Here is a 24,592-nt window from a genome sequence, read left to right as displayed (position 1 = left end):
ATGGAGCGGGGGAAAAAATCCTTTTTTTTCTTAATTTAGCATTCATTAGTTATTAAGAGAAAAATAATCGCTCTAAAGTCTAAATCGTATAAAGGATGTATTGTTTTTTTTTAAATATATATTTTTAATATTATTCTTGTTTCTTGTTTCTTGTAAATTAATGAAAGTAGTCTTTCCAGTAATCTATGTACAACCAAGTTCTTTTATTAACAGTCCAACGAATGGTTTCTACATTAGACGGTGTACAAAATGTCCATGTACGTCTAGTTATTTATTCCCTTCTTTACCGAATACAAAGACACATTTGAGTCGAGTGCGGGAATTTCCGCTAAAGTGTGTTTTAATTTAGTATAAAATGTAAAGAATTAAGCTAAATTTAATGTTAAAACGATTATATTTGGAAAAAGTAAAATGATTAAACCAGATTGTTCAAAGCAAGGCCATTGAAGTAGTTGTTGTTTTCACGAAAAAAATACAAAGAAGTAAAATTTCTAGAAAAATCGTTTTAGCCGTTTTCCAAATACCCGTTACTAGTTTCTAGTTTCCATCCAGTTTCTTTTCTTTTAAGCCCACGAAGAGTTTGCAAGATAACAGGAGTAATTGTCAATATAAATTCAATAATAATCCTATAAATACATTAATGCTGGCTGATTTGTCAGAAACAATGACTGGCTGTTGGTTTATTAATGTTCCTCAATGGTAACCTTTAATCATGAAAGCACAGAAAAATTCAGAAAAAAAAATGTAATGGTGAAATTCTCCAATTGACCAGTATTCAGTTGGAGGAAGGAGATATTTTCAGTGGAAAAAAACGATCAATGTACCACCCACTGAGTGACCCGAACAATTAGTGGTCGCGTGCTAGAAGTGCCAACGTGAATGTCTCTAATTCGACTCCTGGTGATGTTTCTGAGAGTTTGAAGCACTTTCCTACGTCTAGCCATCTCTAATGTCTGCCCTGGATGTTGGTCAAAGTAGACATGGTACTTCTTGAAGCTCAAAGACGGATCAATAGAAGCTTGGGGGGGGGGAGTACAGTTAGGGCGATAGTTTTTTTCCCAGAAGTGGGAAGTGTGAACAGCTACTTCTCGAGTGGCTAAAGTTCGAATCCTGACCACCTGAATTGTGTTTGCTGAGCGCCACTGAAACCTTCTTCCAAGTTTTACAATTTAAAATATACTACGCCTAGAGCGGTTAAAATGTCTACCAGCAGTTTTGGTGCTACTAGTTAACGACCGTCAACAATTCCTTAAAGGATTCAGAAAATAATTAGGTAAAACTGTCTTACCTCCAAAAACTTGTCAGGTCGCTCAATTAGGAGCAAGGTCAAGTACTGTGCAATGCTGACAGTTTTATTGTAGCTTCCATAGATGTACAGGACAGTCTCTTCCCTGGTTGTTCCTACAATCATTGGTTTCTTGAAGAATTGACCAGCTCTCATCACATCAAGCGGTTGGCCTTTGATCAAAACAAAACAATGTTTCAGTCAAGATGACCTGATATTCTTTAAAGTAATGTCCTAAGCTACGCCACGCTACGTTACGTCTATCAACAGTAGACTTTTACCTTTAACAGTTATCCCATCAATGTACGGGCCGTAAGGCTCGAAGAGCTCAAGGAACTTCAGGGAAGCTATATCAGCCCGTGTAGCCAGTGCAGCTTGAGCTACTTGATCAGCGGGTTTACTTCTTAGGCAAGCCATGTCTGGATGAAAAGATTACAAAATGTGTCATTGTTCTTGAGGCACTAGCGAGGTCACCGAGAGAAAAGGGCCTTAACTTTCTGAGTGCCTTGTCCCCGCCCAATGTTACTCAGAAAACTAAATAGTATCTCTCTAAATAACCATTGGTGGAGCAATGGTTGAGTGTATTCTGAACCTGTGATCTCGGGTTTGAATCCTGGTGAAGACTGGGATTTTAAATTTTGGGATTTTCAGGGCGCTTCTGAGTCCACCCAGCTCTAAAGGGTACCTGACAATAATTGGCGAAAAGTAAAGGCTGTTGGTTCTTGTGCTGGACACATAGCACCCTCGTTAACCGTGGGCCACAGAAACAGATGACCTTTACATTATCAATAGATCGCAAGGTCTGAACTTTACTTTTAAACAGCCAACTTTGTTACCACGAAGAAAACAATAGCGCGTTATTATTTAATTGTAATAATTGAACTAATTAGTTTAAAGTAAACTGGGACTCAATGTTAAGTGGTTAATATTGTTATAACTCTGGTGGGGATGTGGATAGGGGTAACTGTGTGTGAGTAGTCAGCTGACACGAATTATACTGGCCAGAGTTATGTAAAGAGAGTAAAAATAAATTGTTTGACGCATTGCGACAGATTCAGACAAATTGGCAATTGAAATACTACAGTTCTGGGTTAATGTTCGTCTTTAATAGTCTCTAACAGTGATTGATTTTCAATTACTAGACTAAGTTGACCTCTTTTAATGTCAGCACACATCCTATGTACACCCAGACTTGAACGTTCTCGTGATCAACGAGTCTTGAAGTTCGCGTTAAATATAAATAGCTCGACGGCATCAGAAAATTGAGATACACAACAAACTTAACAACTTTAACCGTATGGACAACAGTGACAGCGAGTTGACTGTGTAAGATCAAAGTTATTTTTAAAATATAATATCTACAATACTGTGTTGTCAATAGAACCATCGCAGTAGTAGAACAGTTCAAAATTTATCATTTCGTTACAAAAATTGGTTTATATGTTGATGCATAAGTATGCAAATATCAATTTAAAACAAAATGTTCTGCTCCAAGAAATCAGATTTGTAATATACATTTGAATTTTTGTGATCATAACTTAAAGTACAAACAAACAGAAAAATAGCGTAAACACAGTAATTACATATCTTTAAGATGCAGCGAAAGAATGCTTTCAAAAATGCTTTAGAACCCTGACTGTTTTTTATTTTCTATTATAATAGTTTTACCACGAATTTATTTACCGAAGTCAGACAGTACAAAAATAATATCCAATTTTAATATTGATTATTTTAAGTGATCATATCGTCTGGAAACACTGAAAGTAAAATTATAGTCCTGGAGTTCTCAGGGGAAATAATTAATTGCATGAAATGTTCGGATGTTGACTTGATCAGTAGTTCTCATGAGGATTGCAAAATTATTTCATCTTTATGCTGCTTAACTTATAAAGACATTTTTGCAGAAAAAAAATTAATTTGCTGGTAGATCTATATTTTTGAATATTATGTATCAAATAAAAATGACTAACGCGTGAGAGTTGGAATATAAATTGATAGAGCATTTTGAGTTATTAATTATCAATAAAATGTAGGTAGCCACGCAGTAGAGGGAGTCAGGTCCAGATCTTTCCTTCCATAAGCAACACAAGTTATAGTCAAGGGCTCCAAGAAATATTTAGCACTGACTTTTAAAGGGCTCAAAAAGGGCCCCATATCTCAAAAAGCTTAGGGCCTTTTCTTAACACGGCACTGATTCTTGGAGTAAATACACGCAGGCTGTACAGTCCGAATGTTAGAGCATTTTTATGTCAGAAGTTCTAAGGCAGAATTTCAGTTAAATATGACTCTTATTTCAGAGTAGGCGGCTAGGCTAATTCATTGAGAAGCTTAGCTAATTGATTTAACATCACCAGACTATTGCAAATCCAGAGGAGGACAAAAAAGGATGACAAAAGAAAACAAAATAAGAACTACACACTACACAATAGATAGCCAGAGACATACAGAGATAGGGAAACACACACTTAAAGACACAACTGCAGACATATAGAGAAAGACAGTCATCAAAAAGTCACTTTTTTTCCTCCTTTGTTTCAATATAATTTTTTTCCCGAAAGCTAGCAGGTAAAATGACACTAACCGAGATACAAACTTGCGACCTCTGCTCTAAGTAGCAACCAAACTATCCATTGGGAATTCTATGCAAATACCGAGAAGTTCGTATAATCAAAATTGACCATTGTGGTTATATAATTTATATAATAAAGGCTTGCGCAGAGTATCATGTTTATTTATTAACAAAAATAGAACTCTGACTGTAGGTTATTCTTATATAACGCCTAGAGTGACATCCCTGTAAGATGAGAAGTCAGTGTTCGAGAACCAAACGACTCCTCAAAATGTAAATTGCCGAGTAGTTTTATTTTGAATGCTAACCTCAAGTTGCGACGGCTAGAACCAGCGGATTTTTATGTCCTCTCAAAAGTGCATCACAACTCCGTGATGAGAAAAAGTTTAGTATAATTATTTACACATTCAAACACTATGTTTGAAATAGCTTAGCAAGTATATATTAATGTCTATAAATTAGAATATGCAATTGAAAAATAAAAGATTTGTTGAGTCCAAATGAATAAAGGTAACGACCGTATGTGTTCACGTCTTACTGGTATAGAACGCCCAGTGGTTCTCTGATTATTAACAACAAGCGAATTTGACACCAAAGTTATGTTTAGCCAAAAAGAAAATAGTAGAACCGAAACCAATCGTCATTTTTGGCTTGTAAGGTCAGTGGAAACAAATAGCCGGTTGCCACGTCATGGGTCAGGCGTACTGACCCGTGACGTGGCAACGAGCTATTGGCCTCCACTGACTACAGGTTGTCACGAGATTGTCCGGTGTTCTCAGACCTACCAAGACGATTGGTCTCCGTGGGAACACATGGTTTAAATGACGTCACACTGGTCAAACATCTCACTGTAAACCAAGCTCTATGTTTTGTGCGCATTGCCGAAAGCCTTTTAACAGAAGAGAGAGTATTTCAATAATAAGAAAGAGGTAGAGAAAAATAAAGAGAAGCTGAGAGGGAAGATAAAAGAGAGAAAGATACAGGAAAGGAAAAAGAAATAGAACGAAAAAGCTTTTTAAAAAATTGAACTGTTTACCAGACAACCCAGTGTCGTATAGTAATGTATAGTAATGTATAGTAATGTATAGTAATGTATAGTAATGTATAGTAATGTATTGTAATGTATAGTAATGTATAGTAATGTATAGTAATGTATTGTAATGTATAGTAATGTATAGTAATGTATAGTAATGTATAGTAATGTATAGTAATGTATAGTAATGTATAGTAATGTAGACCAGCAGTCTCCCTCGTCTAAATCAATACAAGAGTCGAGAAGTAGAAGTTCTTGTGTATTAATCTGTGAACTTGTTTAACATACATTAGTAAATTGAGCTCATTTCGTGTACAGAACCCCCTCCACCAATACCGCACATTTCCCCAGAGATTTTCTGGACTTATTGTCTGGATGTAATGCAAGTCTGTATTGCGTTTTAATGTTCTTAATATTCAAATGTGTTTTGAAATGTCTTGTGTATAGCGTTTCTTTTATGATGTAACATGATCAGCATGTTCTAGGTCTATCTCATTGTAGACCTGTGGCCCATAATGTAAGGTAGAGGGTATCAATGCCCGCCTTAGGTAATTGGAGGCCCCAGACGAAACAAATAAGGAGGCCCCAGGCGAAACGAATAAGGAGGCCCCAGACGAAACAAATAAGGAGGCCCCAGACGAAACAAATAAGGAGGCCCCAGACGAAACAAATAAGGAGGCCCCAGGCGAAACGAATAAGGAGGCCCCAGACGAAACAAATAAGGAGGCCCCAGACGAAACAAATAAGGAGGCCCAAGACGAAACAAATAAGGAGGCCCCAGACGAAACAAATAAGGAGGCCCCAGACGAAACAAATAAGGAGGCCCCAGGCGAAACAAATAAGGAGGCCCCAGACGAAACAAATAAGGAGGCCCCAGACGAAACAAATAAGGAGGCCCCAGACGAAACAAATAAGGAGGCCCCAGACGAAACAAATAAGGAGGCCCCAGACGAAACAAATAAGGAGGCCCCAGACGAAACAAATAAGGAGGCCCCAGACGAAACAAATAAGGAGGCCCCAGACGAAACAAATAAGGAGGCCCCAGGCGAAACAAATAAGGAGGCCCAAGACGAAACAAATAAGGAGGCCCAAGACGAAACAAATAAGGAGGCCCAAGACGAAGTAAATAGGGTGGCCCAAGACGAAACAAATAAGGAGGCCCAAGACGAAGTAAATAGGGTGGCCCAAGACGAAACAAATAAGGAGGCCCAAGACGAAGTAAATAGGGTGGCCCAAGACGAAACAAATAAGGAGGCCCAAGACGAAACAAATAAGGAGGCCCAAGACGAAGTAAATAGGGTGGCCCAAGACGAAACAAATAAGGAGGCCCAAGACGAAGTAAATAGGGTGGCCCAAGACGAAACAAATAAGGAGGCCCAAGACGAAACAAATAAGGAGGCCCAAGACGAAGTAAATAGGGTGGCCCAAGACGAAACAAATAAGGAGGCCCAAGACGAAGTAAATAGGGTGGCCCAAGACGAAACAAATAAGGAGGCCCAAGACGAAACAAATAAGGAGGCCCAAGACGAAACAAATAAGGAGGCCCAAGACGAAACAAATAAGGAGGCCCAAGACGAAGTAAATAGGGTGGCCCAAGACGAAACAAATAAGGAGGCCCAAGACGAAACAAATAAGGAGGCCCAAGACGAAACAAATAAGGAGGCCCAAGACGAAACAAATAAGGAGGCCCAAGACGAAGTAAATAGGGTGGCCCAAGACGAAACAAATAAGGAGGCCCAAGACGAAACAAATAAGGAGGCCCAAGGCGAAGTAAATAGGGTGGCCCAAGACGAAGTAAATAGGGTGGCCCAAGACGAAACAAATAAGGAGGCCCAAGACGAAACGAATAAGGAGGCCCAAGACGAAGTAAATAGGGTGGCCCCAAACGAATTACAAAAAAAAAAAAATTAAGACCTAAAAATATGTAATAAATTATAAACCGTCCCGTGTCTATATTTAAATCAATAAATAAGTTCATAAAGCACGGATAGTACGAATATGCTTCATGGATGTTCATAATCACTAGACTATAAATAACGTTTCGACATTTCACCGAAAGAAAAAAAAAAGGTCTTATTAAATATGTAGTCTGACAAGTAGATCTAAACATTCGCGAATAAACCGTGAGACATAGAGACTTTGAGCTTGGCTAGAGAGACTTTGAGCTTGGCTAGTAGACATAGAGCCATGGAGTTCTGCTACGCTTCAGATTTGATCCATGTTTCCCAATTTTGTCTCTTAAAAAAGTCTTTGTCCTGTGCAAGGTCCCCCACCAATCGGAGGCCCTAGGTGGCTGCCTAGTTTGCCCATGCCTGAGGCCATCCCTGGGGAGGTATCGGTCATAAGGTTTACGAACTCAATTCATTCCAGATCCCTCTAAAGACAGCCAGGCGGTCCATGCCACAGACCTACTCTTCATGATTGTATTTTAACAAGAAAAACATAAAAATAATTTTTAAAAAACCCAACAAAGCTTATAGTAAGCGTACTTGCATTAATTACTTTGGATCAATCATGTCATTACATTTGTAAGAGATCTAGATTAACAATAAAAAAGTATTTATAAACATACATTTTAAAAAGAAAAAGACCTGCATTGTGAGCTAAAGCCTTCTCAGGCCAACACGGTAACCACTCTACTAGCGTAGAGTCTATGATGATGGAAGATTGTAGAATTATATATTTGATGTTAGTGTTCACCAAGCCTTAGACAGCAGTGGGACTAATTCAGTTTATACCACCAGTACGGTCAAATACTATTTCATTCCCTTGTTTGAGATACCAAACAAAGTAATTTATTTATATAATTAATATTAATTTAATATTAATTATATATTAATTATATATAATTAATTAACTAATTGGTTGATTTTTTTAAAGTGATTCTTGTGTTGTCAGGTAAAAGAAACAATTGTAAATAATTTCAGCTTGATGCGAGACTGGGTGTCGGAGAAATATCGTGTACAAACGTTTTGGCCAGACAGACACACAGACAGACAGATAGAGAGAGTTGATAAATACTACATTTCACAAATCTATATAATTTTGACACCAGTGGACCTAAACCTTTATTTCGATTTCAAACTACAATGAAGAGAATCTTAGAGTAATTTTTTACTGAAGTCTGAGATCTTAGATGTAGCCTTTAAGCAAATACAATAAATTGACTATGTATTATACAGAAACTTGTCGATGATAATCTAATAATTGACCAGAATCGAAGTTCTATTTGTGAGTAACTTTGTCTATTTCTAGAAACTCATCAAGATATTTCATCTGCTGTGAGCGGGATCAAGTCTCTATGAAAGCCCGATATGATCTGAAGGATTAAAAATCTACGGTGCTCCGCCTGATCCAGATTTGATAAATACTTGCGCCCAGATTTAGTTTCAAAATTTTTCCGTCGTAAAAGTTCACTATGATATCTTGTATTTTATCGAGGGCATCTAGTCACTGACACACATTTGATAGGCTCGCGGGTCACTTAACATTCTTGTGTCCTTGACCCGACTCATCTTTTCAGAGTTTGTAACAGCAGAGAGATGTGGTTTTGAGCCTTCCAAAGCTTTCACTTTCATGTACCAGCCCTAGTCCGGGGTCTGTGTGTCCGTCTCATGAAGCTATGGTTCCGGAATAAGCATGCATTTTACGCTTTGGTCATCCCTAGCCTGTCCTCTGCAAGACTGCAAGTTACAATCATATGACAAAATATGTTGTTTTTTTTTTGTTTTTTTTTTTTTTGGGGGGGGGGGTTCGTTGCCTTTAAGTAGATCACCGGCCAGGGAACTGGAGATCTAAAAAAAATATGTCATTCAGTCCACTAAACGACTTAGGTCAAAGGAAAAAAATAATAAATAGTTTATAGATGTCTAACGAAGCTTTTATGAGAGACCTTGACCAGATCTGTAAACAAATACAGTGGGCGGTTGGAAAAGAAAATTCCAAAGAATATTGGAAGAATTCCTTTTTTTAAAACAAAGCTTATATTAACTCGTTCTATCTGTTAGATACAAATAAAAAAAAAATAATCAAATAGTTGATTAAATGGTTGTAATTTATTTTGTTTGATAAAAAAGGAAATAATTCTTACTCTATTGAGATATATGCCTGTAAATGTGGAGTTATTCCAGTTAGATAAACTTTAAAAATATATACATATTATATATATCGAAGCTCATTGTTGATCGCTGATTTTTACAAAGCTTATATTAACTCACTCTGTCTGTCTTTCTGTCTGTCTGGTAAAAAAAAAATTGTACAATTCCAGATCAAGCTGAACTTTTGCATAATTATTTCTTTTACCGGACAAAACAAAAACTTGAAAAAAATAAACCATTTAATTTTGTTAATAGATGCATTTAAAAACATCAAGGTGTCTATAAACCCAGATACCCCTTTTGTTTCTCCCTCCACCCCCTTCTATCTCCCAGCTGGCCCAGACAAGTGATAGCTTCATAGCGTAGTGAGAAAGCTAAAAGCATGAGATTGCGCTACACAAATACAATTAATGCAAATATTTCTAATCGCACAGATTTATTGTTGTTAAACTAGATCTATCACCGGAAGCGCTTATCTTCCGAACCTGGGGCTCTGGATTCGAAACTCGGTGAAGTCTGGGATTTTTAATTTCGGGATTTTCAGGGCGCCCTAGAGTCCAGTCCACCCAACTTAATGGGTACCTGACTTTAGTAAAGGCGGTTGGTCTTTGTGCTGGCCACATGACACCCTGCTTGTTTACCGTTGGCCAGAAGATCTTAACATCATCTGCCCTATAGACCGCATGGTCTAAAAGGGAAACTTTTCTTTGCTTTAGATTTTAAACAAATTTTAATTACACAACTGTTTATTGTACGTTTTTTCCTACATTGACGGTTTCATATTCAAATGTTATCGTATGGGTTATTTATTTATATTTAGACATATTGTTCTAATTATGGTATTTCAGTAATACTTATATAGTTTCTTGGTGTGACCTCATAGTGTGCTTTATTTCATCGTTTGGGTTTAATCATTCATCTCCTGTGTGGGTTTAGCTAGAAAGGATTAAATTTAATTTCAATCAACCTAATGTTGATATTGTGTTGCCTTGGTGTATAACAAACACGACTCCACGAGTCCTTGTGTGTGTGTGTTTGTGTGGTATAGAAACACAAAGTTAACCCAAAATTATTCAAATACCCTACCGGCCTACACTGACTCTCGAAAAAAAAATAACGCGATTAGACGTATGTTTAGGCTTCAAATTGCTGTACTTAATTTGTCAAAATCTTCACCCCAAAGATTTTCTTTCCGCAAATTTATTGCACCAATGTCCCCTATCTATGAAAACGCCTCTGCCGTTATGAATTTGCTTAGGGCTTCCTGTAGGAAACTAGATACGGCTATGATTATGACAATCAAAATTTTAAAAACATCTTAGATCAACAAACAAAGCTTATATAAGGGAAGCACCACACAATTTCAGCAAGGCTTATCTCCCCTTCTCTATATTAAAAAACTAAATTAACTATCTCTAACTGATTAAATAATTAGTAACTTTTTTGACTGCGTCTTCACCTATGCAGAATGGTGCACAGTTTCAACTTGATCTGAGAATAGCAAGTGTAAGAAAGAAACGTGTCAAAGAATCCACCCAGACAGACAGAGTTGATAAAAGCTTTGTAACAAGCAATAGAAGAAAGAATACTTTTTTAAATACTAAAGCTTATTTAAGGGAAGGAACCTTTATGTACTGCCATCTTTCTAAAAAATGATGGGGTTTATCTCCCATTCTGCTATTTAAAACAAAATTAGTGATTAACTAATTTGTTTATTTTTGGATTGATGCATGTAATGTTATCGACTATGAATATTTATATACATATATACAGTGAGCTGATATAAGCTTTGTAAAATAAATGCGGGTCACCGGTTGAGAACCGCTGGAATTAAAGAAAATCGTTTTTGTTGAGAAGTAAAATGTAAGCGAAACCTCGGAAGCAATTTCTCCACTTTGTGATTGGCGTGTAGATAGAGAAACTTTAGTTTTAATCTCTACATTCATCTGTCATTTATGTGAAGAGTATCTGGGTCTAGGTCTACAACCTTTGCTAAATTATGACTTCAAAATTAACCAAAATTTAGATCTTAAATATTAATTCGAACGAATCCAATTACAAAATGAGGAATGAATAATGCATGACATGAGACCTGCTGTCAAGTGATAAGTCTACAGCAGGACATCCGGGTCAATAGGGTCAAGTCAAATGGTACTCCAATACATGTTTGAACATTATACACACTATGTTCAATGGAGTCTTTTGTGTATATTTTGGATAGCGATTGCCTTAAGCAAAGGAATATAATGTCTTCATAAAGAAATTCTATCTTTATTTTTATATTTTCTATTTAGCTATTTAGCTGATTGTTCTGGGATATCGATAAGAAGGAAAAAGAAACATTAGTACAACTTTTCCATTTCTAGATCTGAAAAAAAAGTGTCATGAGATAAAGTCATAGACATAAAACATATCAAATGTCTATATTTAAATTGCGAATGTGTTTATATTGGAGATTTTAGACATGGCGGAAATATATATACTTGGTGTTTCCGATGTACAAAATAAAGGATTTGTTGAAAAGCTGTTTGTTTGTTTGTTTTTTTCATTGGATTTTTGTTTAAAGTGAATGATAATATCTGTGCAGTTTTTAGCTCTTGAGAATAAAATTTTACAAGTTTGAATCAGAAACTAATTTCAACACAGAGTACAATTGTGATTCTAGAACTTCACTCTTTCGCTTAAAATTTATTTACAATTAATACTAATTAGCGGTCATAAAGAGGATTTTATGCGAAGATAAGATTGTCAAATTTACAACTCAGTTCTTTTTCTATAACAACAGTGGAACTGTGAAACGTCCTTGACATTGTTTAGCCTCACCATGAGCATGTCATTTCTGACAGAACTGGTGACTTCATAGAAATTATTAGGTACATTGAAATTATCTCTGTGACATTTTATGTTTAGAGATACTATCTTTTCCCTTTGCAACTTCTTGAGTGACTAAAGAGGCCAAACCTTGATACACAGCTGCGGTCAAAGGTTAGGCATCTGTAATCACCGTTAAACCCCCCTTTAGCGAGGTTTGAAGCTAAAAAATACCTCTTCAATAAAAACAAAACAAATCACGCACTCAAAATGCTATTAGCGTAGCCGAAGGAGGTTTGAGTTTAAACCCCCTTTCAGAGGGGTCTGATGTTAATAAATACCCATTCAATATAAATAAAAAGCAAATTACACACTAAACTTCTTTGAGCTTAGCCAAGCCAATTGGGGGGGGGGATTTGAGTTTAAACTCCATTTCTCCAGAGGGCTTTTTTAAAAGTTTAAAACCCCTCCAGATGGTTTTTAGTTTAAAAATCCCCCTACAGAGAGTTTTGAGGTTGAAAACCTCTCTATTCGATATTATTCTAAAGCAAACTAGTCACCAAATTCTAACACCGAAATTAAATGTGGTTGTGAATAAAAAAAAAAACAACTCCAGAGATATTTTAGTTTGAAACCCCCAAATATATGATTTTGACGATATAACTTCCCTCTTCGATATAAAATAAAAAGCAAACTACAGTCACCTAATACCAAGAGCGTATTCAAGAGAGGTTACACATTTCTACCAGTGGCTGAGCTCCATTAATATAGTGCAGTGAATAGTCATCTGTCGAAATTGAAAAACACATAATGTGGCTCAACAAAGATGGCTAAGACAGATTTTAGGAGTCAGTTATAGAGATCGGGTCTAAATCAAGGAAATCCAATTCCGGGCCCTTAGTAAGATTGTGAAAGAGCGTCGCATGAGGTTTGCGGGACATGTTCTCCGACAAAAGGAATTACGCAAAATAAGAGTTGCGATAACATCATAGTACAAATTGGCGAACGGCGCGGGAGGGTCTAAGTCAGTAAGAATAGCACATTAGGTTTTAAAAAAAAACTTTTTAATAGCAGGATAATGCACTGTAGATACCTCAGAATATGCATTTCGTTGGCTTTCAATTCCCAGTGTTCCCCTAGACCCCCTTGTTGGCAAGGGCGGGGAGTTTACAATTTTTCCACTAACTCCAGGAAGAGCATATTCTAGGGCACAATAAACGACTTCCGAAAGAATGAAGGGTCAGAATGTAATAGATTAATTATGTACACACACACACACACACACATACGCACGCACGCACACACAGACACACACACATATATATATATATATATATTATTTTTTTCGCGGGGGGGGGGAACCCCCAACCCCCCCCCCCCCGAAAAAAATCCTGACTACGCCCATGCTATAGTCTAAATATAGTTCTTCAATACCTATATTTAATACTGGCCTAGAGGAAAGCAGCTGACAGTAGATGGCCTCTGAAATAGTCGGATGTCATGGTACACACATTTGAGGCCCAAACAAAAGCCCTTTCCGAAGACGGGCGCAGCAGACGAAACGAAACAAAAAGACCTCCGGCGTACAAAGGCTTTGTCTGCATCATTTGTGGCAAAATATGCAGGTCGCAACTGGTCACGCGAGATCCTGCACTATACTTTATGTTAGAATGACATTGCCTTATTATGTAATGTACAGTACTTCATGTCATTAGTACACGGATCTTACCGCTTGCTCGCCCTATGATTCAGTGTTTATTTCATTACGATGACTTACCTCTGACTGGGCACCCCAGTGTTTCTGCTAGTAGCCCACCTAGGATAAACGCCTCTTGATAGGTCTTGTAAGGTAAAGCCACCGGAGAGCTTTCAATGATGACCCTGTGAAAGAGCGTAGACGTGTCCTCCTCCGTCATGTGTTGAAGTGTGGACTGGGCCCCGGCACTCTGTCCGAACAATGTGACCTGCGTGGACAGTAAACAAGGCATTAAACAAATCAAACAATGGAAGAAACCAATAAGTGAAGTAATGGTCTGTTCAATGAAGATAATTTGCATATGCTAATGAGCTTGAAATAGGTGTATTAAAACAAACATTCGCATTAGTCTTATTGTTTGTGTTAATTCTATATTCAAGTTGTTGAGTATTACTTTTGTCATCTGGGGTTGGGTGGAGGTGCTGAGGAGTTGAATCTGTTTTGGTAATGTGCTTCTGTATATACATCTAGTTTATGTCTGAGCCTGGGATGTTTGGCTAAAATCTGAGCAGACTATTCTATCTTGCGTTTGTTAGAGTAGCTATTTTTTGCTATCTTAGGTGCGACATAAAGGTAATCGTATATAGTGTTGGTATATAATCACGTGGAGGGGCGCAGTGGTTGAGTGGTTCAGCGCTTTACTTCCGAACCTGGTGTCCTTGGTTCAAATCTTGGTGAAGACTGTGATATTGAATTCAAGGATTTTTAGAGCGCCCCAAAGTTCACCCAACTCTAAAGGGTACCTGACTTTAGTTGGGGAAAGAAAAGTAGGTTGGTCGTTGTGCTGGCCAAAGTAACAGAGGTGTTAACATCATCTGCCCAAGAGATCGTAAAGTTTGAAAGTCATAGAAAGGTTTCGATGTACAAACTCTGACAAGATAAAACAAAGATAAAAACTATGACAAGATAAAAAAAAGATACAAACTCTGGCAAGATAAAACAAAGATACAAACTATGACAAGATGAAACAAAGAACAAACTATGACAAGATGGAACAAAGATACAAACTCTGACAAGACAAAACATAGATGCAAACTATAGCATAATAACACAAATATACAAACTATAACATCATAAACAAAGATACAAACTCATGTGAGATGAAACAAAGATGCTAATTGTGAAAAGATAAAACATAGATAATGTTGTGTATTTATGTTTCTTATTGTGTGTTGTGAACTGATCTGTACTTGTGTATCAAAATGTCTTGGTGTCCAGGTCAGCTTGTGTGTGTGTACTGTTTTATCGTGAACTGTTTTGTCATTCTTTTTCAATAAAGCCTAGGATCAAGACGTGTCTTCCTGTAGTGTTGTATTAGGTTACTACACATACAAATTATGACAAGATTAAACAAAGATATAAACTGCGGCAAGATAAAACAAAGGTACAAACTATGGCAAGGTCATGGCCTGACATACCTCTAGCATCTCTACTTTTTAAACTCTTCAATACTTCAAAGGAATAATGGAAGAACACTGTCGTAAAGGGTGAGGGTGTGAAGTGTGCATGGGAGTAGCCAGGATTTTTTTTCTGGGGGGGGGGTTTGGGAAGGTGAATTTTTTTCTCCCCCCCCCCCGCGAAACAAAAATTATATGTTTTTATGTGTGTGTGTGTGTACATAATCTTTATTACATTCTGACCCTTCATTCTTTCGGAAGACGTTTATTGCGCCCTAGAATAGGTTCTTCCATGAGTTAGTGAAAAAATTGTAGATTCCCAGACATGACTATCAAAGGGGTCTGGGGGAGCGCTAGCAGCTCCCCCAGCGCGGGGCGAATCCCCGCCGCCAAGCACTATTTCTGATATTGAAAACCAACTAAATGCATATTCTGAGGTATCTACAGTGCATTTTCTTGCTATTAAAAAGTTCTATTTCAAAAACCTAATTTGCTATTCTTACTGACTTAGACCCTCACTCGTCGTTCGGCGCATTTGCCATCAAGCTGTTTCCATAAAATTGTGGACTCCCCGCCATTACTAGCAAGGGGGTCTGGGGGAGCGCCAGGAGCTCCCCAGCGCGGGGCGAAGCCCCGCCGCCAAGCACTATTTCTGGTATTGAAAGCCAACAAAATGCATATTCTGAGGTGTCTACAGTCCGTTTTAATGCTATTAAAAAGTTTTATTTCAAAACCTAATGTGCTATTATTACTGACTTAGACCCTCCCATGCCGTTCGGAGCATTTGACGTCAAGCAGTTTCCATAAAAATCTGTCACTGGTAATGTCTGAAGCCTCTTCCCACCTACCATGAGGACCTCCATGAATGAGTTGCGTCAAGTTGTACTAGGATATCATTGCATCTCTTCTTATGCGTAATTCATTTTGTCGGAGAACATGTCCCGCAAACCTCATGCGTCGTTCTCTCACAATCTTACTAAGGGGTCGACTCCCAGTTCGGCATAGGATTTCCTTGATTTAGATCCGATCTCTATAACTGACTCCTGAAATCTGTCTTAGCCATCTTTGTTGAGCTATATTTAGTGTTTTTCGATGACTATTCACTGCAGTTTATTAATGGAGCCCTGCCACTGGTAAAAATGTGTAACCTCTCTTGAATACGCTCTTGGAATTAAGTGACTGTAGTTTGCATTAGATTTTATATCGAAAAGAGAAGTTTTATCGTCAAAATCTGTAGAAGAAACTCAAAACCCCCGATTGGCTTGGCTACGCTCAAATAATTTTAGTGTGTAATTTGCTTTTTTTTTTATATTGAAGATTTTTAGCACCAAACCCCTCTGAATGAGGGTTTAAACTCAAAACCCCTTTCGGCAACGCTCATAGCATTTTGAGTGCGTAATTTGCTTTTTTTCTTACACTGAAGATGGCGGGGGGTTTAAACTCAAAATCCCTTTGACTACGCTCATAGATTTTAGAGTGAGTAATTTTCTTTTATTTATATTGAAGAGGTACTTTTTAGCTTCAAACTCCACTGGAGGGGAGTTTAAACTCAAAACCCCATAGACTACACTCATAACATTTTTAGTGCATAATTTGCTTTTTTTATTATTATTAAAAAGAGGTATTTTTAAATTTCAAGTGGGGTTTAAACTCAAAACTGAGTCAATACCCATTTAGCTACGCTCATAACATTTTAAGTGCGTAATTAGCTTTTTTTTTATATTAAAGAAGGGGTTTATCGTAAATTTTAGACGGGGTTTTAAAATCAAAATCTTCCTTAACTGTGCTCTTGGAATTAGGGATTTTCGTTTGCATTTTTTTTATTTGTTTTATAGAAGAGAGGTAGGGGGTTTAAAACTCAAAACCCCTGGTAGGGGGTTTTAAACTCAAAACCCCTAGTAGGGGTTTTTAAACTCGAACAGCTCTGGTAGGGGTTTTAAACTCGAACCCCCCTAGTAGGGGTTTTTAAACTCGAACCCCCCCTGGTAGGGGGTTTTAAACTCGAACCCCCCTGGTAGGGGGTTTTAAACTAAAAACCCCTTTGGTTGTGCTAGGGCAAGTGATGGTTTAGTATTAAAATCTCACCTAAAATAAACAAAATCAAAGCAAAAAATCAGTCACTAAATTCCGACTCCCCCCCCCCAGGGGGGGGATTTCATTTCGGGGGGGGGTTTGAACCCCAAGAACCCCCCCTGGCTACGCCCATGGAAGTGTGCATGCTATTTTCGTTTTATCTATTATATATATCATAATAGGTAACGAGTCCTGTCTTTTCTCCCCTTTCTGAGTTGTTATTATCATATATTTTAAAACTGATGAGGTTTTTTCTTTAAAAAAAAGCAAAATTTTAAAAAATCCTTTTACAAAATATAAAACTCAGCTTATCTAAAGAGGACACGCTACGTCCTTAAAATATCTACCAATAATGTACAAGTTATTTCACTTATTTAATATCAAACAAAATAATTAAATATCTATAATTATTTGACTAATTAAGTTTTGTATTTTTATTTATTCATGTTTTGTTAGGTACAATAAATAATTGTTTAAAGAATCAACTTGATAGGAAACTAAGCCCAACAGCGTGACTCGAGATTGGATGTGAGAGAAATAACCTGTAACACTTTTTAGCAGATAGATAGTTGCGAGACAGTCTCTGCAAATATAAATATGTTTATTTCGTTAAAAAAAATTCGTTACCCCCCCCCCCCTTATAAAAAAAATGTACAGCACCCCATTGCAGAAAAGCCCCGAATAGTAAGTTTGGTCCAAGCCCCGCAACCTGGTAGGGCCCGGCACTGTTACCTCTATCGGTTCGACCAGTCATGCCCAAAATACGACCCGTGGGCCATATTCGGCTCGCGACGTGGTTTCATCAGGCCCGCGGTACAAATTGTAGAAAATCCTTCCCCCCCCCCCATTTTTTGATTAAAAAAAAGAAGTTTGAAAAATGTATCTTTACCTACGTTGGGGCTCTAAATGTTTTTCTGATGGATTGGTACCAAGACTTTTATAATTTGAAGGCTTATGCAATGGGATAGCCGAAGAAAAAAAAGTGGACTCTGAATTTAGAATCTACCAGGAAAAGTGGATGGATCTTACCTTTTTTTTTGTGTGGAACATGATAATAAACCAACCTATTTGTTTGTAAAGTGTGTCTGTTATAAAGCAAAAGAACTTATAAACGGATCATAAAACATTCTTAGTTTGACTTTGAATTCAAGAGTATTCAACTACTCCTGAAGGTTGGGCATCACTGGGTTAGATTAATGTGTCCTAAACGTTTTCCTTAACGGAACACTTCGCACATTCTGAGTGTTTGGCGGAACACTCTGTTTATTTTTTAGAGAGGTTCATTCACGAGGTGGCCTATTAGTCAATTATTCCAGTAGTTGGTGGAACACCTATTCAGACCACGCGGAACACTTGGACTTCGCAGAACACAGTTTGGGAAACACTGGGTTAGAATGATTCTATTGTGAATACACTCAGACTCTGGAAACATTCTGATTTAGGAAGACATTTGTAATAATGGAAGACTAGAATTTCATGTATATGTGTGGCTGAGTATGTGTTTTCTGTAGGAGTGTGTGAGTGTTTGAAACATGAATGCCTTCACGCGTCAGCACGTGTGTATTTGTGGAGGGGGCTGCCCCATAGTTTTAAAAACGCGTGGCTAATGCTAAAGCTTAAATCGATCATTTGTCTTTTACATTGAAATCAGTCAGTTTGTTAAATTAGAAATGTACAACAACAAAAAAAAAATAATAATATTAATTTCGATATATCTTTAAAGATCTGTGATAAAAAAAAAGCTTGGCTCCTACCTAAACCAGCTTAGAGATTTTTGTATTTTAAGCAAATTTGTAAAACTAGAGAAGAATTCATACATTAAATATTGTAAGCCATACACTTGAACGTTGTAATCTATATGTGCATATTAAACAAAACAAATAGCAAAGTTGTTATTTTTCTAAAGTTTCATATTGATTCCAAGCCTAACAATCTGTTGTTGTTGTTGTTTTTTATGAAAAAAAAAATGGATGATCTCTCCATTTCCTCCAAGGCATAAAAGGAAGACAAATACTGAGAAGAGGCTGAGATGAGGCTGGACAATCTTCTTGACCTTTTCCTAGTTTCTGATTATTTAATGAACTTTTTTTGTGTTTGTTTGTTTGGTTTTTTTTTTGGACTTCAAAAAACACCCAAGGCAAACTTAACAAAACAAAAAGAAAAAAAATACACAGTACGTGAAGCCGTAACGTTTGAATTATTTTAGGAAAGCATTAAAATTAGAAAAAAAAAGTTAGAATTTTTTTAATCTAATTGATGAGAATAGCATATTTAAGATCAACCCATCATCAGCAAGACATAAGGCGACATAGGGAGTTAGTGTTTTGCGTACAAACTTGTAGGATGCCCCTTGAGGTAAGTCCCATTCACACATGACTTTCACTTGGAAAACACCATGTCTCTTTGAAATATGAAGGTTATGAAAACAAAAATGAGTTCCCACTATTTGAACTACATCCTTTTGTTTGTCTAGGTCTCCAAGGGATAACGGGGCATACAGCAAAAAAAAAAAAATAAAATAATAATAAGGTATATACCAGGGTGACTCACTATCTCCATTCTGGTTCTGCCTAGCGATTAATCCTCTATCTACATTACTCCAAGACTCTACAAACGGTTTTAGGTTTGATACTAAATGTACGCAATGTGTGTCCCACTTATTATACATGGATGATCTAAAGCTATATGCAGAAACCGAGCAAAAATTACACACCTTAATCAAAACGGTAAAATGCTTTAGTGACGATATCTGTATGTCTTTTGGCCTGGATAAGTGTGGCATTATAAGCATTAAAAAGGGCAAGACAACAAACACCAACATTGAATTTGAAGGCATCGAGGAATTGAACTCAGAGCCTCTCTTTATAAATATCTTGGAATAAACCAGAATGCCAAGATAAACCATAAGAAATTAAAAGAGAACTTTCTTGGTAAATATAAGCAAAGAGTTAATAAAATCCTCAACACCAAACTGTCTGGCAGTAATCTCATCCCTGCAATAAACAGCTGGGCCGTCCCAGTGCTCCTTTACACGTTCGGTGTGATCAAAAGGACTTACACCGACGTACATGACATTGACAGACTCACTAGAAAATTATTAACCAAATTTCGATGCCTACACCCCAAGTCCTCCACCATAAGGTTATACCTGCCCAGGAAGGATGGGGGTCGTGGATTGCAGAACATCTTCAAATTTTGTAAGATGCAAGTTTTAAAAATACGATCAAAACTGCTCGCCTCCAGCAATCAATTAGTTTCCTTTCTACGCAAATATGACTCCAAAGCAACTCCTCTGAACCTACATAATGATGATGTCAATGTCGGTTTGGACGACGTAGGGCATGAGATTCGCCAATGGGAAGAAAAAATACTCCACGGAAAATTTCCGGCTTCATTACATGGGGACAATATCGACAAGGCTGCTTCCTTAACATGGCTCGAAGCAGGTCACCTGTACCCTGAAACAGAAGGCTTTGTTACAGCAATACAGGACAGAGTAATCAGGACAAAAAATTATGAGAAACATATCCTAAAACTAAATGTTGTTGACAAATGCCGAAAATGTGGAAATGCGGGCGAGTCGATTGAACACATTATGGCAGGATGTCCAGCCCTATCTGAATCAGCCTACCTAGGTCGCCATAACCAACTTGAAAACTAATACACCAACACTTGGCTTTGAAGCATAATTTGATAGATAAGGACACTCCTCCTTATTATAAATACTCTCCACAAGAGGTTTTCGAGTCCACTGAACATCTGCTGTACTGGGACAGGCCTATCGGTAGATTTCAATCGCCCTGATCTGCTGTTCATCGACAAAAAAGAAAAAAAAACCGCTACCATTATCGATATCGCCGTACCACTGTCTCATAATTTAAGAAAAATTGAGATAGAAAAACAAAGAAAATATGGGAACCTAGGCTTGGAGATTAAACGTTTATGAAAATTATCTAAAATAACAATATACCCCATTGTTATATCAACCGAGGGGATAATAACAACTGACGTCACAGATACATTCAAGGCCCTTGGCTTTCCTAGGAAAATTCTCGTTGCCTGTCAGAGGGCGGTACTTCTGCAGACCTGCCACATCACCAGGAAATTCCTCAGTGGAAACTGAAAAAGGGACTACGATGAATTTTGTTTCCCTTTAACGAAACTCGACCCTGGCTTCGCCAGAGAATGAATACTCATTCTCTGGCAGTGCCAGAGAATGACTACTTGTTCATTTCTAACATAATAATAATAATAATAATAATAATAGGAACATCCTCGTTTCCTGTCAGAGGGCTGTACTGCTGCAGACCTGCCACATGACCAGGGACTACGATGAATTTTGTTTCTCTTTAACAAGACTCGACCCAGCGCCAGAGAATGACTACTCGTTCGTTTCCGACATAATAATAGTAATAATATGTTTGATGAAGATAGGCCTACTTATAATAATAATAATAATAATAGTGGAAACTGTTAAAGGGACTACGATGAATTTTGTTTATCATTAGCGAAACTCGACCCTGGCAGCGCCAGAGAATGACTACTCGTTCGTTTCTAACATAATAATAATAGACAAAAAACAAACCCCATTTGGGCAGTTGTTTGAGACAAACATCTATAAAAAAGCTAACAAGATCCTCGAAATACATAATCACCCTTTGTGTCAGGATTTTGTGATTTTACCATCACAAAAGAGATACAAGACACCGATAGCAAAGACAAACAGACACAAACACTCTTTTGTTCCCCTGGCAATCAAATCATTAAATAAGAACAATCTGGTATAAACTTTGTCACATGTACATTATGAGTGAGTCTGGTGTGAATGTACACTTTGGTTTCTTATAGTTATAATGTTTTTTGTTTGGTGTAATGCACAAATTGTAAGACAAATTTCCTTACGGACAATAAAGATTATTATTATTATTATAGTTGAGAGATGCTGTCAGTGGAAAGAAAACAGGTGCCAAGAGGCTTAATTTAAATGGACGAGAGAAATTTATATTAACATTAGCAAATCGTTCTTCTGTATAAATAAATGTGTTGAAAAACTTTTCCCAAGGTAATAGGCGAAACTAAGAAGATCCTCGTAGCGTACTGCAGCAGAATCGCCACATCATCAGAACATTTCTTAGTAGACACTGTTAAGGAACTTCAATGAATTCTGTTTCCATTTAACGAAGCTCGACCGTAGCAGTACCAGAGAATGAGAATTACTTCATCTTTAGAATAATAATTTAATAAACAAAAGTGGCTTATTATCTTATCTTCTGATTAAAGAACAAGATTAGAACGTCCTATACATAGTCGCCTGTTACTCACGTCCTGTTTGTGAATAAGATATTTAACTAATTCATTTGTTTTTCTGGTCGATTCGAGTTTTGAAATGATGTCACTCAAATAATGTTCTTCGGGCTAACATGGCTAATATGTTCTGCGTTCATCAGACTATACAAAGTAGAGCAAATGTCTGTGTGGGTAACTCTTACAGCTCCAGCTAGTATTAGGAATGAGACGCTGAAATGACTTCAGGATATTAGGTCAGTCAGTTCATCCGCTCAACATTTCTCCAAGTTTCTTTCTCTTTTTTTTTTTTTATGTCCATTCATTAATTACTTGTAAGTCTTTTTTTTTCTTTATAAGTTGACAATTAGTTATTTTTGTAAACTCCCTCCCACGCCAACACCATCACATACACGCAAAAACACACACGCTGACATTTTGGAATGTTTTTCTTTAATTTTTTTTCTAGATCTAGCAAATACATTTGTATCAATTATTAACTGACTTGGTTTCGAATGTCAAAAAAAAATTAATTATTTCCTATACAGCGAAATACCTATTCATAATTATTATATATTTTATCCATTTAGATTTTTTGAAATTTTCAAAACTTTTTTATATTGCTTCGTTACTTGTATCACATATGTAAAATCTTCCAATTTTCTTTTTTTTTTTTTTTTGCATGTCTAGGTTGAATCATTGTCATATTTGTCGTTGTTTTACGTTTAAATTATACCTGTGTACATCTTGGAAGAAAGAAACGCCCATATCTAAAAGCTTAATCCAGTGATGCCGAGACTACAACCAGCGGGCTGAATCCTGCCCGTTACGTATTGCTATCAGGCCCCAATAAACTTATTCTAACAGAGTATAATGAAAGGGCAGAGACTCGATTCCATTGTTCTCGACGATTCTTAAGAGCTGATGAGGCCTTGTGAATCGTGTGTCTGGGAATCGTGTGTCTGGGAATCGTGTGTCTGGGAATCGTGTGTCTGGGAATCGTGTGACCCCTTTGTCAAAACAAAATGGGCACCACTGATTTCATCTCCTATCTCAATCCACTATATGTGTGTGGTTCTGAGTGCCTAGGTCAGTGTGAGTACTTTAACAACGTCATGAAAGAAGCGTTCTGCTCAATAACTCGGACTCTTTTTATTTTCTTATCGGAAACTAGCCATACGTAAGCTATTAGCGAGGCTTGCACGGTTGTCTAGGCAACCGCCTTCGTCATTATACATGTCAGTGAAGCTTCGTGAACAACTTCTTGATTGAAATGTGGTCTAGCAGTCATAACACCAGCCTCATTCTGTGATGCTAAACCGTAAACTATTAGACTAATTGGCCAATGCGGGGGAGGGAAACTAATTAGACACTAAAACCCACCGCAACTGTTGCTTTAAGATAGGATTCTTTATTATTGTTTTCAAATGTCTTTGACAAGGCAATGTTTTCTTTTGAAATGTGAGAATCAGACAAATTGGTCTGATTTTATCAAAATCTTGTGTTCTAAGAGCAGATAACTCGAGTGTATCGGTTAATGTAGGCCTAATATTTATGTGACATAATTTAAAAGCAATGAGGTCAAGATGTATTTCACATTTGGTCATTTTTAGCGCATCTTTAAGCTGTAGTCTCAGCGCTCTGGGACAAACTTCTGAATGATGGGGTATCAGGGAGAGAGTATCCGTCCTGCTTTGAGCGCTCAGCCAACGCAACACAGCCCGAGTCTCAGCCAACACAATACAGCCCGAGTCTCAGCCAACACAACACAGCCCGAGTCTCAGCCAACACAACACAGCCCGAGTCTCAGCCAACACAACACAGTCCGAGTCTCAGCCAACACAACACAGCCCGAGTCTCAGACAACACAACACAGCCCGAGTCTCAGCCAACACAACACATCCCGAGTCTCAGCCAACACAACACATCCCGAGTCTCAGCCAACACAATACAGCCCGAGTCTCAGCCAACACAACACAGCCCGAGTCTCAGCCAACACAATACAGCCCGAGTCTCAGCCAACACAACACAGCCCGAGTCTCAGCCAACACAATACAGCCCGAGTCTCAGCCAACACAACATAGCCCGAGTCTCAGCCAACACAATACAGCCCGAGTCTCAGCCAACACAATACAGCCCGAGTCTCAGCCAACACAACACAGCCCGAGTCTCTTATGAGATTAAAATTTCTAAGATTCAAATCATAAATCAAATTGTAAGTAGCTTCATCAAATACACATTTTACAAATACCCCAGAAGCTATTTTTTTTAAACCTAGCGTATATCAA

General features: G+C 37.5%; 1 protein-coding gene across 1 annotated transcript in view; it reads right to left on the bottom strand.

Moving 5' to 3' along the window:
- Positions 1 to 24,592, bottom strand: part of LOC106061725 (neuroligin 4-like) — a 65,236-nt gene that overhangs the window by 21,392 nt on the left and 19,252 nt on the right. Inside the window, exons 6-8 of the mRNA XM_056035534.1 lie at positions 13,573 to 13,759; positions 1,567 to 1,704; positions 1,289 to 1,458 (exon numbers count right to left, since the gene is read on the bottom strand). Coding sequence (XP_055891509.1) covers positions 1,289 to 1,458; positions 1,567 to 1,704; positions 13,573 to 13,759 — 495 coding nt within the window. The remainder of the gene's footprint in view (positions 1 to 1,288; positions 1,459 to 1,566; positions 1,705 to 13,572; positions 13,760 to 24,592) is intronic.

This window comes from Biomphalaria glabrata, chromosome 7 (genome assembly GCF_947242115.1).
Source record: "Biomphalaria glabrata chromosome 7, xgBioGlab47.1, whole genome shotgun sequence".
Classification (NCBI taxonomy): domain Eukaryota; kingdom Metazoa; phylum Mollusca; class Gastropoda; family Planorbidae; genus Biomphalaria; species Biomphalaria glabrata.
The sequence above is the reverse complement of the archived record's forward strand: the minus strand, read 5'-3'. Positions and strand labels throughout refer to the sequence as shown.